Source organism: Callithrix jacchus, chromosome 10, assembly GCF_049354715.1.
Source record: "Callithrix jacchus isolate 240 chromosome 10, calJac240_pri, whole genome shotgun sequence".
Lineage (NCBI taxonomy): Eukaryota > Metazoa > Chordata > Mammalia > Primates > Cebidae > Callithrix > Callithrix jacchus.
The window spans coordinates 62,360,078-62,381,354 of record NC_133511.1 but is presented as its reverse complement, the minus strand read 5'-3'; the positions used below and the strand labels follow the sequence as shown (position 1 = coordinate 62,381,354).

The 21,277-nt window shown below is 46.3% G+C and overlaps 1 protein-coding gene across 3 annotated transcripts in view; it reads right to left on the bottom strand.

The window, feature by feature from the left end:
• Positions 1-84: 84 nt before the first annotated feature.
• GAB2 (GRB2 associated binding protein 2) overlaps positions 85-21,277 on the bottom strand; it is a 209,631-nt gene continuing 188,438 nt past the window's right edge. For all 3 annotated transcript variants that reach the window (XM_054241862.2, XM_054241863.2, XM_035265325.3), the window contains 7 exons: positions 10,768-11,354; positions 9,401-9,495; positions 7,718-7,982; positions 6,458-6,548; positions 6,029-6,131; positions 4,698-4,823; positions 85-3,782 (listed from right to left, as the gene is read on the bottom strand). In XM_054241862.2, the coding sequence (XP_054097837.1) occupies positions 3,639-3,782; positions 4,698-4,823; positions 6,029-6,131; positions 6,458-6,548; positions 7,718-7,982; positions 9,401-9,495; positions 10,768-11,354 (1,411 nt within the window). In that variant the 3' untranslated portion in view covers positions 85-3,638. The remainder of the gene's footprint in view (positions 3,783-4,697; positions 4,824-6,028; positions 6,132-6,457; positions 6,549-7,717; positions 7,983-9,400; positions 9,496-10,767; positions 11,355-21,277) is intronic.

Sequence of the window (21,277 nt, the reverse complement as noted above, 5' to 3'; positions counted from 1 at the left end):
CCAAGAAAAATACCCAATTATTTCGAGTGAGAACAAGTTCCAGCACCAAGCCCCTCCAGACAAGACGGACACAGCAGCTGGTTCTGGGGTGCATTTCTAGTGGACTTTATTGTCCTGCTCCAACGCCACAGTCAAAAGGGACCTGCAAGCTCCAGGCCTGTACCATGTGTCACCACAGCAAAAACATGACCCACTTGAACACACTCCTGCCCCACCCACCCACAGGATAAATATGTTACAAACAGAATAAATTAATAACTTAAGTGATTAGGCACCAACAGTGATTTGAAAATTGTCAATTTTAAATGGTGACAAGACAAGAACTCAAGACTGGGCTTCCATTAGCCCATTTCTCTTCCTCACCAATAGTGACAATTCTGCGCGAAATAATTCTACACTTCAAGACACAAGTAGCCAACAAATACACAACACATGCCACCAGAAATCACATGACAGTCTGGATCTCTGGGGGACCCCCTCAACAGGTAGCTCCTCGTGGTCCCAGGCCCCAAAGAGCAGGGTGAGTCCCAGAAAGACAACCCCCAAGGAAGGGCTTTAGAGCTCTGGAGGCCAGCCTGGCTTCCCCTGAATTTTACAGACAAAGGCCAAGATGGGGAAGAAAGAGCTCTGGAAATGAGGTGGGGATGCTGGGCCAAGATGGCCCCGTGGCAGAAGGGGCCAAGGGGAGATGAGCTGAGCCTATGCTTCAGTAACTTCAGAATGGTTGTGCTTTTGTCCTAGGAATGGGGCATATTTCAATGGTTTCCAATGTAGAAGTGACCAAACTCAAGCTAGGAGGGGACTGGGGATAGGTGCTGCCCACCCCTGGCCATCCAGATCCTCCAGAAAGAAGTTACAGAAGAGGGAGTCTCCCCTTCAAGCAGCTGAGCACCAGCTGTGGATGGGACCTCAGTGCATATAATCCAACCTCCCATTCCAAAGACACACAGATCTAGGACGTAAGGAAACACCATCTCCTTATTTCTCATCGTTCTCACTTGACTTAACCTTGAAGAGGGTAAAGGAAGCTCCTTGGAGAGCCCCAGGCAGGACGAGTCCTCGTGTGAAGCAGTGCTGGGTGGTAAGGTATCCCCCTACCGGGGTCTCAGTCCTTACCAGGCCCTCAGGAGAGGTGGACTCTGAACCATGGATAGGCCAAACAAAGGAGTCAACTGAGATGACTCCTTTGTCAGGGAAGGTAGTGGGTGGAGGGTGGGGACATGCCAAACATGGCTGGTAGTTTGGGGCTTGTCAGCCAGAGCTTTGTTTTCAAAAGGTCAACTTTGCCTCTTTTATCCTTCCATCTCTGCCCCTACACTTCCACCCAAGGGATTTTGGTAGTTACCAGAATCAGGAGCTGAAAGGAGGCTTCCTGGGAGATTTGATTTGAACACCTCAGTTGCTCTCTGAAGAGTCCAGCCAGGTCCATTCACATCATGGCACACTCAGAACATGCTCACATTTTATGGGAGACTGCTGGGCTGTCAACTGAGAGCATCAATAGTCTGGGCCCACTTGTGGCTTCTGTGGGTACAGGGAAGGCACCAGATAAAAGCTCTGTCATATGGGGCCCCTTGTAGAGGCCTTAAAGGCACACATTCAGGGCCGGGCACCCTACCAACTGCCCAGGGTAGCCACTGCCACTGTCACCATTTCACCTGATGGAACACTGAGGCATGGCCCCGGCACTTCTGAATGGCTGGACCCATACGTCCAAAGGCCTTGTGTTCCCAAGACACAAGAGAGGCTTTCTAAGCCTCTCTGTCCTTCTTCCTCCACTGGACCCAAGCCCTGCCCTCCTCCTCTGTAGAATCTGACTCATCCCCTTCCAAGGCCTACTTCAGGCACCCCCTTTTCCTAGAATCCACCTTCCCTGATTGTGACCCCACTCCTGCCTCTGGCCCCAACCTCCCTAAGTCATGTCTTCCTCTGCACTCCATCAGCATTTTAAGTCTCTGTCTAATGGCTGTCACCACTGTCTCGTGTCCTTCTTTTTCTCACTGATTGTGACTATCTCAAATTCAGGGATATGGTCTGATTGATTCTTGTGTCCTTGGTGGCTAAGCCCCGAGACTGGACACAGCAACCATTAATAAATGCTCCTTGAGTTGATCTGAACTAATGCTAAGAGAAGAGGTCCAACTCTTGAGGAAGTAACTTCTTCCAGGATGGAACTTGGAGAACAGCTAGGCCATCGGTCTAGAGGACGGATGAGCTGAGCTGAGAAAACACTGGGCCGGCATCAGGCCAGACTCGTTCCTGCCCTGCAACCTGGCATATGCCACAGCGAATGGGCACAAACCATGAGCCATGCCCCATGTGGTCCTCTAGGCATCATTCTGCCCTGCTTTCTCCTTGTCCTGCCTTACCTGCTATCCCTCCATCCAGGGAACAGTCCTCATGTCATACCACCATGCATATCACTCTTGCATGAGTCACTCCTTCACTTTCTGCTCCACTCTACACCCCCACACATTGCCTTCGCCACTCCCCAACTCCCAGGCCCTTTGGATGTATTTCCCCACTTGCTACATGGCCTTCACCCCTGCTTCACATCCCTCTGCTACCTCTGAGCCCAACTTCCACTGTGCTGCTCACCACATAGAAACTCACTGCCCCATTCCACTGCAGAGTCCCCTACACTGCCCTGTGCCTCTGCCCAGCCTGTGCCTACCACAGGGTTCCCCTCAGTCCCTGAATCACCCCCATCCACACCATACTCCCTCCCACATTCCCTACCCCTTCACCATGCATTCCTGCCCCATATGCTTGGTCCAAGCCTTCCCCTGTGTTGTGCTCTCAAGGTGGGGTTGGTGGGGGCCTCTGAGGAGGGTGGGGAAGAGGACTTCCCCTGGGCCTAGAGTGGCCTGTATAGCTCCAAAGTTCTGGGGGCCCTGAGCTCCCAGTGTCCTCGTCATCTCTACCACCTGAGCTCCAATCCCTGCTTCTTGCTGTTCTGGGTTGGCCATCACCACTTTTCCCTTCCTTTTGCCCTTCATCCTCTGCCTCTGCAGCCAACAGCAGCTCTCCTGCTATGGCCTCAGCCTGAAAGTGAGATGTCCCTGCAGATGTGAGCTTTCCCTCTGTATCCCTCAAGACCACCGCTGGCCCTCCTTTCCCACCGTCTCATCTTTTAGTGGCTTTGCTTCTCTCCTGCCAAGAAAAACAGGAATGAAAAAGTCCATTATCCACTTTGGTGTGCTGGTCCTTGACTCCCAGAGACTTGTCTTCTGGGACTGAGGAGAGGTAGCCCAGGGGCCGGAGGGAAGATAGCTGAGGGTTGTGACTGAACATAAGGTGTGAAATCTGGCTCAGAGCCCCAGCCCTTCCTTCCAAATGACTGGTAATCACATCTAAAGGACAGGAAGACGCTGAAGGATGCTTTTTGGCAATAGCTCCTAACTAAGGTGGGTGGAGGCATGGCCATTAATGATAAAAATCACAGGTGGGCCCCGAGTGGGCAGAGGACGTGCCTTGATCAGGCCCTCACCTCCCTGGGGAAGGGTTCAGGGTCCCTGATGTCAAGTGCTTTGAAGGCTGAGACTGGCAGAGTAGAGAGGAGGTGGGTGGGAGGGACAATGGGAGAGGGGACAGGGGGAAAGGAGATAGGAAGGGCCAGCTCTGCAGTGGCCCTCTGGTCACAGCTTGGCACCCTTGGAGGGCTCCGAGGACTGCCGCACGTCTGTCCACTCCTGCATGGTGTTCTGAAGGGCTTGGGTCTTCTCCTTGTCCACCTGAACATAGTCCACCTTCTCATCAGAAGTGACAGATGAAGTAGATGGCTGAGGGGACAGAGTGGGAGACAAAGAATAGCTTGTGAATTACCAGTTAGGTGGGGAGGAAGAAGACAGATTCAAGATCTTCCCAAGCTGTCTGAAGGGGAGAAGAGCACGGCCTCTGCCTGCCAAGGACCAGCCTCAGGAGCCTGGCTTCTCTTTTTGATGTGGGCTTTAAAGCTCAGACCCCAGACTCCTTCCTGCAGGATACAGCAGCTCCTGCCAGCCCTTCTTACTTCCCAGCTCCTGGGAGGACCCAGGCCCTTTCTTGGCCCCGGTGGATGGGTCCAGGCCTTCATTTCTGCCTCCACCCATCTCCATCTGGTTACTCATCCAGGGAAAGGAATTTGCTGGGTGCAAATAAGCATCAGCCACAGGACTTTATGTGCTGCCCTCACCACCACCCTGTGAGGGAGAATCATGCTGAGGCAGAGCTCTGCACCCTGCAGAGTCCCCTGCACTGCTTAGGCCAAGGGTACCTCCTGGGGAGGCTTTCCCAGGCCTGGAAGTCCTTTCTGAAGGCTGATGCATCAACGGCAGGGCTCTGGGACCCACCCAAGAGCCCAGGACCAGAAGGCAGTATCCTCATTCCTGGATCTGTTGCTGATTCACTTTGTAACCCTAGGCCAATCAGATCTCTGTGCACTCATTTGCCCATCTCAACAACAAGGGGGATGGGCTGACTAATGAAGTTCTTTAATTGAGGGTACTGTGCTCTGAGAGCAGGAATGGGAGTCTTTAGACCTAGATGAAAGCTCTATGACTAAAGATATCTCATAAAAGCTGGGTACTGGAGTGGGAGGGTAGCTGAGTGCTGCTGTTCAGTGTTTAAGGCACCCTGGCCTCCATGATCTCTGCCCCCAGGTCCCTGAGAGCCCTCACTGCCCCCTGCCCTCTTCCCCCCACCTCCACTCCAGGCACCTTGCGGTGAGGGCTTGGGGAGCTCGGCTGGAAGTCCAGGGCCAGATAATCAACACTGCCGGTGCTCTTCTTAGGGGCAGGACTGTTGGTGCCACTGGGAACAGGAGATGCAGACACTGGGTTTTGCTGTCATGAGGAGGAAAAACTGTGAGTGAGGGTAGTAAACAGACTAACCCATATGCAGAAAAACACTTCTGGGAGTAAGAACACTGGTTCCCTGAGCCCTGTTCTGACTCATGCACCATGGTAGGGACTTTTCATGTTCTCATTTTAATCCTCACTACAATCCTGTAATGTAGGTATGATTACTGTTGATACTGTTTAAAACAAAGATGAAACTGTGGTTCACTTTACTTTCAGAGAAGTGACGTTGCCTGTGTTTGCACAGCTGCTGAGTGATGCAAATCAGATCTGACTCCCAAACCTGTGCTAACTCCTGGACCATGCTGCCTCCTTTATGGCACATCAGGCCAAGTCTCACAAACAGTGGCTCTCCTGAGACACCCAGCCTTTGCTTGCTGGCCCTTAAGAAGGGAGCACATTTCCTTTATGCACTGGAAAGTTTTCTTCTGTTGTATCAAATTGGCTCCTCTGGAACTCCCACCTGTGCCCTAGAGCAGGGTAGTCACCCCAAAGCAGCTTGCTCCCCGGCCTGGCTTCTCCAAGTTCTGAACAGAGTTGCTTCATCTCCAGGCTGCACAAAGCCCCCATTCCTTTAGCACTTCTTCAGATGAAATGCTCTAGGATCCTGTCCATCCAGTCTCCTGCTCTACCCTCCTCTAGCACTTTCCTGAAGTCTTATTCTAATGAGAAGGTGAAACTCCTGTGTTCTGTTTGTTGGCTGCTCTATTGGTTGGTTAATTCATTCTTTTAATAACTATGAAGTGACTACCAGGTGCTGGGCAGTTATGCCCTTAATGGAAATCTCGGGGAAGAAATATCCTACTCTGCCTGTGTTATCTATTACAGCCTTACCACGGTGAGTTAGGTGCACGTATGTCTGTCACTGCTGAGTAGATACCTCCAGCACTGCCTTTCCACAGGCACAGATCATGCCACCCATGTCACTGTCATGAGAGAGGCAGGCCCCTCTGCTCTCGAAGACCATGACTTTGTTGGGACAGGGTTCATGTCTACCTTACATCTGATGACAACTCCTACTACTTCATAAACAGGTGCTCAAGAAGGATTTGTAGCAGGAGACTAAATCATGAATAATATAAGGAGTCCTTGGGCTGAGGTGAGTTAGCCAAGCTGAGAAGTGGGGAACTGAGTGGTGAGTCCCAGGGGACCTTGACAGGAGTCATTCCAGCGAAATCCAAAGGACTCACCATAGAGACATAGTTCTCTTCACTGTCTCCTGAGTCTGTGCTGGTGATACTCTGGGTGGAGATGGGGCGGCAGTACTGCGAGGAGCTGGAGTTGAAGGTGTGGCTGTTGTGGGAAGGAGATGAAGAGTCAACATTGGGGAAGCCACATGGCTGCTGTCATGTTTCTAGCTTCCAGCTGGGCCCTGACCCTCACACACCCAGACCTCAGCCACTAGAGATGCACACTTTATCAGATTAAGATCTGATATAGCACAGGTATAATTATTCCCTTTTGTAGCTGAGGAAACCAAGCCACAAGAGATCAAGAGACAAGATCAGCTAATGATAGCATCAGAATTCAGGTGTCCTGGCCCACAGGCCAGCTATCATTTCACTCATGTTCCCTAACTGCCCAACTGCAAGCTCCCACCCCCACACATAGGCACTCACTTGGCCCTAGACCAAGACTTGGTGATAGGTGACTTGAAGGGGAGCTCATCGATGACGGTGTTGTTTCTCAGGTCAAGTGGTGTTGGCTTTGCTGGAGCAGGAAAAGAAAGTCTGGTAATCAGCCGGTAATAATAATGCTACACATAAACACCTTATATATAACACAAGAGCATGTTTATAAAGACCTGCACAGTCATTCCAGTTTCACACAGGGAAACTGACACTCAGCGAGGTTATATAATTTTTGTCCATATTGATGGGCCTTGAAGTCATGTCTTTAGATTCCAAATTATATATTCTTTCTGCTTGTATCTATAGTAATATATTTTCAGAATCAAAAATGGGGATACAGGGTTTTACAACAGATTTTTCTCTCGATTTATGACTACATTTAAAAATAAGAAACCATACATATATATATATATGTACGTGTGTGTGTGTGTGTATTTTTTTTCTTTTGAGACAGGGTCAAGCTCTGTTGCCAGGCTGGAGTGCAGTCAGGCAATCTCAGCTCACTGCAACCTCCATCTCCTGGGTTCAAGTGATCCTCCTGTCTCAGCCTCTCTAGTAGCTGGGACTGCAGGCACCTGTCACCATGCTCAGCTAATTTTAATATTTTTAGTAAAGACAGAGTTTCACTATGTTGGCCAGGCTGGTCTCGAACTCCTGACCTCAGGTGATCCACTCACCTCAGCCCCCCAAAGTGCTGGGGTTACAGGCATGAGTCACAGCGCCCAGCCAAGAGACCAAATTTGAAGTGGGGATGGTCACCATGACTACTCCCTGCTGCTCCTGGCCAGGTCTGTGCAAGCCACAGTGGAGGAAGGTAGATGCCACGAGGGCCTGAGGGCTTCAGTTCCACATGGTAAGATTTGAATTCCCTGTTGGCCAGACCCACAGGGGGCTATCTCCACCCAGTTATCCCATTCCTCCCTTTGAATCCTTGCCACTGATCCAAGGCCAGGAGGTTGACTTAGTAGCAGACCAAGAACTTGCCTAGTCTACATGCAGCGGGCACAAAGATGACTTTACTGAACACCGGCTGTGTCCCAGAGTGCTAGCCTAGATGCTCTCCTTCACAAAAAACCTGAGAGGTAGGAATGACCATCTGCATTTCACAGATAAGAAAACTGAGACTCAGAATTATGTGAGTTGCCCAAAATCACAAATGCCAAGTCCAGGATCCACATGACCCATCAGCAAATGGAAAGAGTCCCTAGCTATTGTCCAGATATGGGACAGGGGAAAGAATGGACTTACCTTTCCGGTCAGGTTTGAGGTTGCGGTTGACAGGGGGTGGCTGGATCTCACTTCCTCTGCTGGGGCCTCGATGCATAGAAAGGGTTGTTGATGGGTAGCCAAGTGGGTCAAAGTGATGGGCCCCTGGGCTCATTGGGATGTAGACACTCTGGGAATTATCACCTGCTCGTTCCATGGCCAACAGGGTGGAAGAACCTGGGTTCATGGGCACGTAGTTATCTTCAGAATTGGTGCTGTCCGATCGGCTCACAATCATTTTCCCTGGCTGGGGAGAGGAATAGTGAAAGAAATATAGCTGTTACTAGCAAGAAGAAACAGGAACGGGGTAAGACTTTGTAAACTAGGCAAGACAAGTCATGACTGGGTTAGGTATACTTTGAAGCTATAAGGGAGACCTTAGGAAGACCAAATAAGAAAGCGGAGTAGTGGGAGGCTGAGGCAGGTAGATCATTTGAGGTGAGGAGTTCAAGACCAGCCTGGCCAACATGGTGAAACCCCATCTCTACTAAAAATACAAAGTATTAGCTGGGCATGGTGGCATATGCTTGTAGTCCCAGCTACTCAGGAGGCTGAGGCATAAGAGTTGCTCGAAGCTGGGAGGCTGCAGTTGTAGTAAGCCAAGATCACGCCACTATACTCCAGCCTGGGTGACAGGGCGAGACTCTGTTTCAAAAAATAAAAAATAAAAAGAAAGAAAGCAGAGTGGGAGACAGGAACATATGAGGTCTGTGGGTCCGTTTAAACCTTCATGATCCCTTGGTGTCCACCAACAACTTTTTATAAATCTAGAGTATAAAATATTCTTGGTGACTAGGTCCACTTGGCTTTCTGGATAGCTGACCAATGCTGAGGGTAGGTTTGGTTCAGGACCTGCCCTCCACACCTCAAGTCCAGACTCACCATTGGCAGGTCAGCATCTCAGGCCCTGGATCAGAACAAGGAGCATATTAGGAGTCCTGGCCCTGGAAGATGAGGTCTGGGGCCAGTTGTATTTCCCCAGTCTAGTTTTCTAAGTACCTGGGGCTCACTCCAGGCACCTAGGGGCCCACCAAGCTGTAGTCAGAGCTGCTATTGAGTTATATAATACAGCAACCCTGGCAATAGCCCTCTTCTAACTCCTGCTCTATCTGCCCTGACATACAACTAAGCTGCTTCTGCCTTGGTTACCCGATTTCACTGTCTTTCCAGTAGGTTTGAAGCCAGGCCCTGGTCTCCTTGCCTGACATCTTGGAGAACTGTGATTAGCATCTTCCAGCAGGCAGCCTGGGATCCTGCACTCAAGCCATAATTCTGCCCACTTAGCCCGACTGTGAGTACCACCCTTGCCTGGAGTCTCACAGTGCAGCCTCCCTCCTGTACATGAGGCCTCATGGGTAAGGTTGCTTCCTTAGAAGATCCCCTACTGTGTAGCCTGGGTCTGTTGCATTCTAGACCCTCTCCTTACCTACAGGGTTGGTGAACCTTGTAATCCAGTCTACCTTAGCACATACACTTCTTTCAGACTAGAATACTTAAATCTTACTTGTCCAAAGACTCAATGCAGTGTTCTGAACTGAGACAAGAACTTGGGCAGGGTCCTAAGATGGAGATGCCATCCTTATTTTGGGGTTGTGCTTTTAGTTCCATAAGGTTCCTTGTACCCACCTAGGCCAGCCTGAGGACTCCTGGTTAACTCATACTCACCAGGAAAGAGCTGACTCCATCACTCATGGATTCAGTAGACCGGCCTGCACTCTCTCCACCACGCTGGGGGTACTCGTAGGTCTCACAGGAAGAAGCTGACAGAGGAAGGAGGATACATATTTACTCATGATTGATTCATGTGTTGGCACTTCCCCATACCCTCAACTAGTGTGGTTCAAGGTCTTACTGATACTCTAGAAGATACTACTCTCAACCCCAAATGATAAGGAATTTCTTCGAACACATCACTCTTCAGTTCAAAAATTCCTCCTGGACTTCTAGATGTAGCTCCAATGTTAGCATCTGCAGAGAAGCCCTCCTTGACTGCTCTACCCTCATCTATGCACCTCTCGTTTGACTCCTATAGTACTCACCACCTGTCCCACTCACCCCAGCCATCACCTTTTTGAATACCACAGTAACAATACTTGTCCTAATTTATACACATTGGTTTCATTTTCACAATGAGATGTATGCTCTGAAGAGCAGGAACATGTATTATGTATGTCTTCATTATCTCAGTTCCAGAGCAGTGTGACTGCTCAAATTGTTGATGGATTGAAAGACAGTAAAGACGTCTAAACCAGGAGCCAGGACTCTAGGGTCTGAGTCTCATCTCTGGCACCAATGACTCTGCAACTCCGTTTAAGTCTCTTAACTGTCATGGGCCTCATGTGAAATGGAGGCAAGGAGGCTTTGTCCCACCAACGTCCCAGACTGGCTTAAACAACAGGATGGACAAAAAAAAAAAAAAAAAAAAGGCTTTACAAGCTATAAGGCAAGATGCAAAATGAAAAGAATATTGTTCTATTTTTTCATCACACCGAGGAGGTTATATGCAGAGTTGGAATACTCTCAGTGGAAAACAAGTAACAACAGAATTTAGGTACTTCAAATCGAAGTTTCACCTTCAACCAGAGGCTCAAATGTGACTTAGAAAACATTCCGATCTAATTTTAACAATCTGTTAGTCCACACAGGTTTCATTCCAGTTTGGACTGGTCTTCTAAATTTACTTTTTAAATCTCTGGTTTGATTAATGAATACAATAAAATGATTTGGACTTCTAAACCCATAATATGTTATACTGTGGTTAATCAAGAATGTCCTATTCTGCATTAGTAGAATATTAATGTCTCCAGGGCCAGCTCTATATAGTTGCAGTTATATACCTGCAACTAACAGCCTCCAGTGCTGGAGGACCAACTGGTAAGGGATCTGGGTAGAAGATACCTACGTTTGTCAATATCAGTGACCTAGGTGGTTCTTAAGTCCCCCTCAGCCATGGATGACCAAGGACTAGCAAAGCATTAAGAACCCTGGTGCTACCTCCTTCTCTCTCTGTCTCAGCTAGGGCTTATACTGACCTCGGTGAAGTCGGCTGTTGTCCATTGCAGGGAGGGTATTGCGTCTGGGGATGGTGGCAGCGACAGATCTGCTATTTTCACTGATTGGAGGTCTCTGCTGAGGGCTGCCCCATCGAGGTGTTTCAGCCTGACTTGGCTTGGGGGGCCGGGGTGGGGGAGCTATGGCTGAGTCCCCAGGAGTGGCCACTGTCATGGCATTGTGGTTCTTGTCCAGAGTGAATGTCCTAGGGATCTGGTAGGCTGAGAGTGGGGTAGCCGGAACATCCATATTGTCTACCAGGAGGTCCCCAAACTCCCGGCACAGGGTGTTGCTGGGCGTCTTGAAGGTGTACACATCCTCATTATCTGTCTCAGAGCCTGTGAGGCTGCCCTTGGTGTGGCCATGGGAGGCCAGGCTGCGGGGGAGGTCATAGGTACTGTCTCTGAATTCTGTATTGTGCCGGCTTGGCTTGGGAAGGCTATAGAAGCCATGGACTTGACCACCAACCCCGTTAACACAGTGTCCATTGCCTTGGGCAAGTTTTTGTACGGCTGTATCACTCCTCATGAGAAAAGAGGCCCTGGTGCCCTGAGAGAAGCTGGCACTCCTAAAAGAGAAAGAAGGGAAGGGGCAGGAGGGTGAGACAAGGCAAGTACTGCCCTGCAAGGAGACAAACTGGGATGTTCAAAGCCTCATGCAGCTAGTTGATGTGGACAAAACACAGGATGAGGAGTCAGGCCAACCTGAGGTTTATCTGCGACTTGCCAATTACTAGCTGCGTAACCTTGACCAAGGCATTTTCTCTTTCTAAACTTCGGTATAGGCATCTATAAAATGGTGACTAAGAGCATACTTTGAAGGTTTATATATTATTTATATAATTTTTCAATTATATATGTTGAAAGTTTATATATTAGACTCTAGTATATGTAGTAATATAGATGTTTAATCAATGTTAGGCTTCATCCGTCCCCTACCTCCAAATGCCGGTTATTAGCAGGGGTTATAACCCCCCTCCCCAACCAGGTATCAATAAGCCAGTTGTACTGCCTATATGTTCATTGTTTTAAGTACCATAGAATATGCGCACTTGAATACAAATGTTGTGAAATAGTGGAAAGAATCTTTAAGGTGATGTCAGGAAACGGCAAACAAATCATTTTATCTCTCTAAGTCTGTTCTGCCACTGTAAAACTAGCTCATGGGTATTGATGTTGTAAGTTAAAAAGAATTATTCAGGTCAGCTGCAGTGGCTTATGTCTGTAATCCCAGCACTATGGGAGGCTGAGGCAGGAGGTTCACTTGAGGCCAGGAGTTCAGGACCAGCCTGGGAATACAGTAAGACTCCATCACTACAAAAAAAATGATTAGCTGGGTGTGGTGCTGCACACCTGTAGTCCTAGCTACTGGGGGCAGGGGGCTAAGGCAAGAGGATTGCTTGAGCCCAGAAGTTCAAAGTTAGAGTAAACTATGATCGCACCACTACACTCCCAGTCTAGTAAACAGTGAGACCCTGTCTCAAGAAGACAACCCTCCCATACAAACAAACAACAAACTATTCACACATAAGCTATAGATTTATTTTCTACCATAACTTACTGAGAGGCATTTAGAGGGGAAATACCTCTTTCTGGAGATCTAGAAATCAATAGGAAGAATGGTTTCCTGTTTGGGAACTATATTCAGGACAGGAAAAGTTTTGATTAGTACATTTTAAAATTTAGGTTTTGGGCAATAAGACAAGCAGTAAAAAGAGAAGAGGAGCAAGAGAGGAGACTTGTGCCAGGTTTTCGTTCCGCCACCAATATGTGCTGTGAGTGTTACCAAGCCTCCTCTCTCAGGTGTGACCTAATATGTTGCAATGATTTCTAAGGGCCCATCTGACTCTCATGCTCTACAAGCCCTTGGCTTCACAAGAGTGGTTTTCGAACTGAATTCTATATGTTCTCTGTAGGTGCTTTGGGAAACTGGAGGGTGAAGTTCTGAGTAAGCAGGGATTCAAGTCTGCTTCTTCAGCTTTGATCTTATGATTCTTCATAGGGTTTCACTGAGGGAAAAAAAGAATCAATCCTTTGTAGCAGTGATTCTCAGCCTTTCAAAGGCCATAGGAGTTTTAAAGACTCTGGTCAAAAGCTCTTGGAGTGTCTCATCAGAAAAGGCAAATCTCATATACGTATAAACTTGTTGGAGCTGTAATACATAGCCTTCTGAGGCCAATCTCCAGACTTTTTGCCTTAGAGAAGCTCTCTCAGCTCCTGGGGAGTTTGTTATTCACAGATGTAGCCACCAGATGGTGTTAGAAAATAGGGGCCAGAGCTTAGAAAGAGGAAAGGAAATAGGTGTGTAGGCCAGGCTTCCTCTCATGTAAACTGTACCCATGATGGCTGGAAGTTCCAGGTCAGTCTCCAAACCTTTACTGATGCTCCTCCCTGGGCCTCTACATTCTTCCTCCCTTTCTGTTCCATTCTACACACATAACCAAGCCAACAGCCATGGGCTTGGATGATTGACCATCTAGCCTTTAGATAACATAGTGCTTAGGGAAGAGGACAGGGGAGTGAAGAGTAGACATAATGTGTTAATGTTGTTTGCATTTTTTTTGGTGCCTTTCATTTTTTTTTGTTTGTTTTTGAATTTCCAACTCTGTTGGATGCTCCCATTTGGATTTGTTCATTTAACATTTACTGATGTTCTAATGTCCATCTGGGCCAGGCAAAATGGATACAGAGATGCCACCTGCTCAGTGAGGGATGGTGAGGGAATGTCACAGTAGTGGAGAAGGTGACATGCATACAAATAATTACAGTCAAGTAGGGGTGAGTGCATAGCTGTTGACAGTTGGTATTAACCCTTGCTAGGGGTGGCAATAGACAATGTCAGGGAAGGCTCCTTCAGAGATATGTTATATCTGAGTGAGTCTGGAAGGATGAGCCACAACTGGCTACGTAGAAAGCAAGAGAAGGGAAATGGTGTTCTAGTTGAAGGCTCAAAGATGTAGAACACAACCTGGCAAGTTCCAGGAACTGAAAGCTGCTCAGGCTGCAGCAAGCACATTAGAAGGCAGGGCTGAGAGAACACAATGGAGGCCAGGCCAGAGCTGAAGGGAATGGGGAGCCTCTGAAGGATTTCAAGGTGGGCATGAGGTTGAAAGAGCATCACAGGTATCCTGCAAAAACCTTTAACATAGTCAAGACTGGGCCGGGTATGGTGGCTCATGCTTGTAATCCCAGCACTTTGTGAAGCCGAGGTGGGCAGATCATCTGAGGTCAGGAGTTTCAAGACCAGCTTGACTAACATGGTAAAACCCTGTCTCTACAAAAAAAAAACAACCTACAAAAATTAGCAGGGCGTAGCAGCAGGCACCTGTAATCCTAGCTACTCAGGAGGTTGAGACAGGAGAATCACTTGAACCCGAGAAGCAGAGGTTGCAGTAAGCTGAGATTGTGCCATTGCACTACAGCCTGGATGACAAAGCAAGACTCCATCTCAAAAAAAAAAGAAAGAAAAAAGAAAAGAAAAACATAGTTAAGAATGAACTCATCATCTTACTCTTGAACTCTTACTTCTCCTGCCTCTCTTATTTTGGGAATGGCACCAGTTACTCAGGCCAGAAACCTGGGAGTCACTCACATTATTATTTCTGCCCAGGGCCTCTCTGATCCTTACATCCTAGTAATACTTACTTTCCTAACTTCCCAGTGTAAACATTTTCAATACTGCCTCACTGCTTCAGGATTAAGCCCAAACTCTTCGGTTTATCCCAACTCATCTCTCCAATCTTTTCGCTGTAGCTCCCCTTTCCACTCTAGAATCCAAACCAAACTTTGCAGTGTTCCCTGTATTCCCCATTTAATCAAGCATTAGGCTTTGTTATACTGTTGGGCTGTGTCTGGAAGGCTTCTTACCTCAATCTGGCAGGCTCCTACTCCATTTATCCTTCAGACTCATCTCAGAAGACACATCTTTTAAGGCCATTCTTACATCCTGTACCTCTAGGCATTGCTTAACAATCACTTGCTTAACTTTGTTCTTGGAGCAGGTAGCAAGTGTTATTTACATTAGGCATCATCACTACTTATCTCCACCAATAGAAGGTGATTTCCTTGAGGAAAGAAACTCTGTCTTACTCATTTTCTCTCCTTAGCAGCCAGGTTAGTACTTGTTGCATTGTAAATAATGAATAAATGTTTTCTGTAAGTAAGCAAATAAATAAAGAAAAGTATGGTGCTGCCATCCCTTTTCCTGGACTTGGCCCAAACCTTCTGATCAGCAGATCAAAACTCTTCTTCTGTAGAACCCACTAGCTATGTTCCAACTTCCCTCTACCCTGGCATCCTCCTCTCTTGCTCACAGAGCTACTCACTCATCCCTAAACATGTCCTGTGTAGCCTAAACTTCAGCCCTAGGCTTGCATTACTCACCTCCCTGTGGAATGCTTCTTGATACATGAAAATTTTACACAAAGTCCAAAAGAAGCCTTTCACTCAACAAAGGTATTACAGGTCCCTAATTCTCCTTTTTACCGTAATCATTCCTTCCTCTGTGCTACCACAGGCTTCCATCGTAACACTCACCTTATTCTGCCTTACATTAGGTATTCAGGTCTGTGTCTTTCTATTTCTACCAGACCATGTGCTCCTAGAAGGCAGAGGGCCATATTCTACACCCTGGCATAGTGCCTAGCATATGATTGATAATAGTGACACATGTTGAGGGAGACTGATTATTACCTCAGTAACAAAGTAAGAGGAGTTGAACAAGGGACTCTTGGCCAAAGTTACATACTCAGAGGGTAGGGAATTTGTTCTAGCACCTAAGTCTTTGGGCGCCCCACCTGCTCAAACCATGCTACAGTGTAGGTCCCTTTGGGCCATGATCCAGATGAAGAATTCCAAATACTCAGCAGTCTTGAGGCCTTTAGTACTTTCATGTAAACATTAAATGAAGCCTATGTCACTGTGATGACCTGAGTTGCTTTTGTGGGATGCATAATCCACCTGGAAGTGGTGGATTTGGAGACAAGCTTCTCTTCAGGGCTGGGCTTATAGGAGCCTCATAAAATTGGCAAGATACATATCACAATAGGCCCTACATATCACATGTGATCTCACATTAAATCCTAATAGTTCTGAGACACATTTTACTTTCACATATCAGATGAGGAAAACAGTAAATGGCATAGTTGCTGCAGAAAGATACTCAAACACAAGTGTGTAGGGGAGCTCCCTGGGGGCAAAAAGAAGTTTCAGAGAAGATATTCCCACAAGCCAGCAATGCCAAGTGCCTTTCCTTCCCATTCCTGGCTGATGGCTCCTCCAGAGGCTATTCATATCAGACAGTCTCTCCCTTGGCTTTTAAAAGTGTTTTCTAGCCACTTCATTTTGTACTTGTTCTTCCACATATTTTCATTTAATTTTATGTACCATACTGTATGATGATTTTGCTTTTTTCTATCCCACTGGACTCCTAGAACCTTAATGATGAAAGACTTGACTCACTTTGATTTTTCAATGAGTATGTTCCCACTTAAGGGAGACTTAATATAAAATGCTTGTAAGTAATTAACCACCATTTAGAGTTCTGTACTATCACTGGCCATTGTAAGATGTCATCTGGACTACCCTCTTGCATTTGACCCATTCCAAATGGATCCTTCCTGTGAAGAAAGAAAACTCAGAAAACTCTGTGTCACAAATCTTTGAGAGTGATCTTTGTATTTCAAGCCCTTCTTGCAGCAGTTCTGAGACAATTTTGACAGAACTCTCTGGTTACAGAGCACAGCTGTATATGTGAAACTAAAAGTTGTATATTTTGCCTTTGGTCAATCCTCTGGATATATGAGTCAGGGAAGACTTGGAAAAGATTAATGATGGGTAAGCTCTCCACTGACATTTCTAATTTTACCATTTACCCACCATCTTTCTATAGAGTACTGCTGCAGGGTCAATGATGCTTTCATTCTGGAATCTCATCAATGAAATTTCACTCCCTGTCACCCTCACCATCATTATGGCTTTTCAGGGCATGTGACTCACATCAACGTATCATCTGCTATAGGTTTAACAGCCTTCTTGAAATAAGAAGACAGACACTGGCTAGAATCTGGAATGAGGTCCCAAAGTCTGGATGGTGAGAATAAGTCCAGTGAAACCAATTTGACTTCAAAGAGAAAAAAAAAACCTCTCTTTGTCTTGACTCTGACAGTTCTTGGCAATAGATATTTTTCTGAATAGTTACTTATGTTAGCTCAGTGGAAGACCTGCGTTTTGAGAGCTCAAGTTATTTTAGCAGGAATACATTTACCTAGTACTTCAAGAATAGTGGCTATTATTGCAGTAAAAGTGATGATAAATACATAATTCACAGTTTTTTTCTAAGGTGCTTAATTTATTGTGTCTTTATAATCAGGTTCCCACATAAATGAAAAAAGAGAAAGTAGGTATTAATAGCCTCAGTAATCCAATCAGACATAGTTCTGTCTAGTCTATGCTAGGCAGAGATGAATGGGCTGATTCTCCTTATACTCCCTACTCAAAATAACCTTATAGGATTACTTTGGAGATCATATGCGGTAACTGACATAAAAGTGCTTTGTACGCTTTAAAACATTCCTTTTTTTCCCAGAGCACCTAGTATATAATGTGAATGCCAGAGGAAACAGGATTAAAACCTATTCATATTCTTACCAACACTTGGCACTGTTAACTTTTTTTTTTTTTTTTTTTTTTGAGACAAGGTCTGGCTCTATTGCCCGGGCTAGAGTGCAATGGCATGATCTCAGTTCACTACAACCTCCGCCACCTGGGCTCAAGCCATCCTCCCACTTCAGGCTTCTGAGTAGTTGGGACTACAGGCGTGTACCACCATGCCTGCCTAATATTTTTTTGGATTGCTTTTGGTAGAGACAGGGTTTTGCCATGTTGCCTATGCTGATCTCATACTTGTGAGCTGAAACAATTCGCCTGCCTTGTCCTCCCAAAGTGCTGGGATTACAGACATGAGCCACTGCATCTGGCCTGTTAGCCATTTTTTATTTTAGCCTTTCCAGCAGAGATGAAGCAGAATCTCACTGAGATTATAATTTGCATTTCCCAGAACACTGAATATCTATTCATGTGCTTATTGGACATTCCTATATCTTTTTTGGTAAAGTATCTGTTCAAATCTTTTGCCCATTAAAAAAAACTGAATTGCTCTCTTCTTATTGAATTGTAAAAATTCTTTATGTAGACCAGAAACAAATCCTTTGTTAGATATGCATGTTGAATATTTTCTCACATTTTGTGACTTGTTTTTTTTTTTGAGATAGAGTCTCGCTCGGCTTGCTCTGTCACCCAAGCTAGAGTGCAGTGGTGCGATCTCGGCTCACTGCAATCTCTACCTCCTGGGTTAAAATGATTCTCATGCCTCAGCCTCTTCCGTAGCTGGGACTACAGTGGCACACCACAATGCCTAAGTTTTGTATTTTTAGCAAACATGGGGTTTCGCCACGTTGGCCAGGCTGGTCTTGAACCCCTGTTCTCAAGTGATCTGCCTGCCTCAGCCTCCCAAAGTGCTGGGAGCTACCATTCTGGGATCTGTAGGACGGTGGCCCTCCTCTCACAACTCCAGCAGGCAGTGCCCCAGTAAGGACTCTGTGTGGGCTCTGACCCCACATTTCCTTTCTGCATTGCCCTAGCAGAGGTTCTTCATGAGAGCCCTGCCCCTACAGCAAACTTTTGCCTGGGCATCCAGGGTTTTCCATACGTCCTCTGAAATCTAGGTAGAGGTTCCCAAACCCCAATTCTTGACTTCTGTGCACCCGCAGGCTCAACACCACTTGGAAGTTGCCAAGACTTGGGTCTTCCACCCTCTGAAGCCACAGCCCAAGCTGTACATTGGCCCCTTTCAGCCACGACTGGAGCAGCTGGGATACAAGGCACCAAGTCCCTAGGCTGCACATAGCACAGGGACCCTGGGCCAGGCTCAGAAACCACTTTTCCTCCTGGGGATCCAGGCCTATGATGGGAGGGGCTGCCATGAAGGTCTCTGACATGGTCTGGAACATTTTCCCCATGGTCTTGGGGATTAACATTAGGCTTCTTGCTACTTATGCAAATATCTGCAGCTGGCTTGAATTTTTCCCCAAAAGCCGGTTTTTATTTTTGGAGATGGAGTCTCACTCTGTCCCCCAGGCTAGAGTGCAGTGGTGCGATCTCTGTTCATTGCAACCTCTGTCTTCTGGTTTCAAGCAATTCTCCTGCCTCTGTAGCTGGGATTATGGGGACCCGCCACCATGCTGGACTAATTTTTTTATTTTTAGTAGAGACAGGGTTTCACCACATTGGCCAGGCTGGTCTCAAACTCCTAACCTTGTGATCCGCCTGCCTCAGCCTCCCAAAGTGCTGAGATTACAGGTGTGAGCCACCGTGCCCAGCCAGGTTTTTCTTTTCTATCACGCCAGGCGGCAAATTTTTCGACTGTTTGTGTTCTGCTGCCCTTATAAAATCAAATGCCTTTAACAGTACCCAAGTCACCTCTTGAATGCTTTGTTGCTTAGAAATTTCTTTCACCAGATACCCTAAATCATCTCTCTCAAGTTGAAAGTTCCACAAATCTCCAGGGCAGGGGCAAAATGCTGTCACTCGCTTTGCTAAAACAAGAGTCACCTTTGCTCCAGTTCCCAACAAGTTCCTTATTTCCATCTGAGACCACCTCAGCCTGGACCATATCGCTAACAGGCTTTTAGTCAAAGCCATTCAACAAGTCTCCAAGAAGTTCCAAACTGTCCCGCATTTTTCTGTCTTCTTCTGAGCCCTCCAAACTGTTACAGCCTGTACCTGTTACTCAGTTCCAAAGTCGCTTCCACATATCTGGTAGCTTTTCAGCACTGCCCACTCTACTGGTATCAATTTACTGTATTAGCCCATTTTCATGCTGCTGATAAAGACATACTCGAGATTGGGATTTTTATTTGGATTGTGTTGAATCTACAGAACAATTTGAGAAAAACTGCCACCTAAATAATATTGGATCTTCTAGTTCATAACTATTGTACATCACTCTCCATATTTAGGTCTTTAATTTCTCTCCACAACACTTGATAGTTTCAGTAAAGAAGTCTTGCATATTTGTTGATAAATTTTCAAGTATTCCATGTTTTCTGGTACCATTCTATAAAGACTTAAAATTTTTTCATTTTCCAATTGTTTGCTGCACACTGTAAAACTTATTTTTTGCATAAAACCCTTTTTATCTTATGACCTTGCTTTTTTGTTGTTGTTAAAATAGAGACAGGGTTTGGCCATGTTGCCCAGGCTGGTCCTGAACTCTTGAGTTCCAGTTATCTGCCTGCCTCAGCATTCCAAAATGTTGGGATTACAGGCATGAACCCCTGTTCCTCCATGGAACTGACTAGAATCTCCAGTACAAGGTTAAATAGAAGTGGTAAGAACAGGTATTCTCTCCTCGTTTTTAATCTTAGGGCATTATGTTCAATATTTCTCCATTAGGTATGATCTTAGCTATAGGGTTCTGTAGAAGTCCTCTATCAGTTAAAAAATTCTCTTGCTGGGCACAATGGCTCGCACCTGTAATCCCAGCACTTTGGGAGGCCGAGGCAGGTGGATCATGAGGTCAGGAGATCAAGACCATCCTGGGCAACATGGTGAAACCCTGTCTCTACTAAAAATACAAAAATTAGCCTGGTGTGGTGGCAGGCACCTGTAATCCCAGCTACTCAGGAGGCTGAGGTAGGAGAATCACTTGAACTCCGGAGGCGGAGGTTGAACCAAGATTGCACCATTGCGCTCCAGCCTAGGTGACAAGAGTGAGGCTCCATCTCCAAAAAAAAAAAAAAAAGTTCTCCTTGGTTCATAGTTTGCTAAGATATACTTTTTTTTAATGAAGTATTGAGTTTTGTCTCTGCATCTATTGAGATTATAACATTAATTAATTAATTTTTAGATAGAGTCTCACTCCGTCACCAGGCGCCAGGCTGGAGTGCAGTGGCGCGACCCTGGCTCACTGCAACTTCCACCTCCCAGGTTCAAGCAATTCTCCTGCCTCAGCCTCCTGAGTAGCTGGGACGAAAGGTGCGTGCCACTACACCCACTGACATTATTTTTCGTCTTCATTCTCTTAATGTAATAATTTACACTGGTTGGTTTTTTTGAAGTCAAACCAACCTTTTTCCTGGGATAAACACTACTTTGTCATGATGTCTTGCCCCTAATATATACATACATACATATTCCCTAATATATATATTGTCCCTAACAGACACACATAGATATACATACATACGTATTTAGTTGGATTCAACTGCCAATCCTTTGTTTTTAAAAAGGATTTCTGTTTATCATTTATGGGGGATATTGCTCTGTAATTTATTTCCTGTCATCTTTGCCAGATTTTGATACTAGGGTTTTGCTGGTCTCATAAAATGAGCTGTGAAAGAATCCTCTCCTCCTGTTTTCCAAAAGACTATGGGTAAGATTTGTGTTATCTCTGAATGCTTGGTAGAATTTACCAGTAAAACCTCTGGGCACA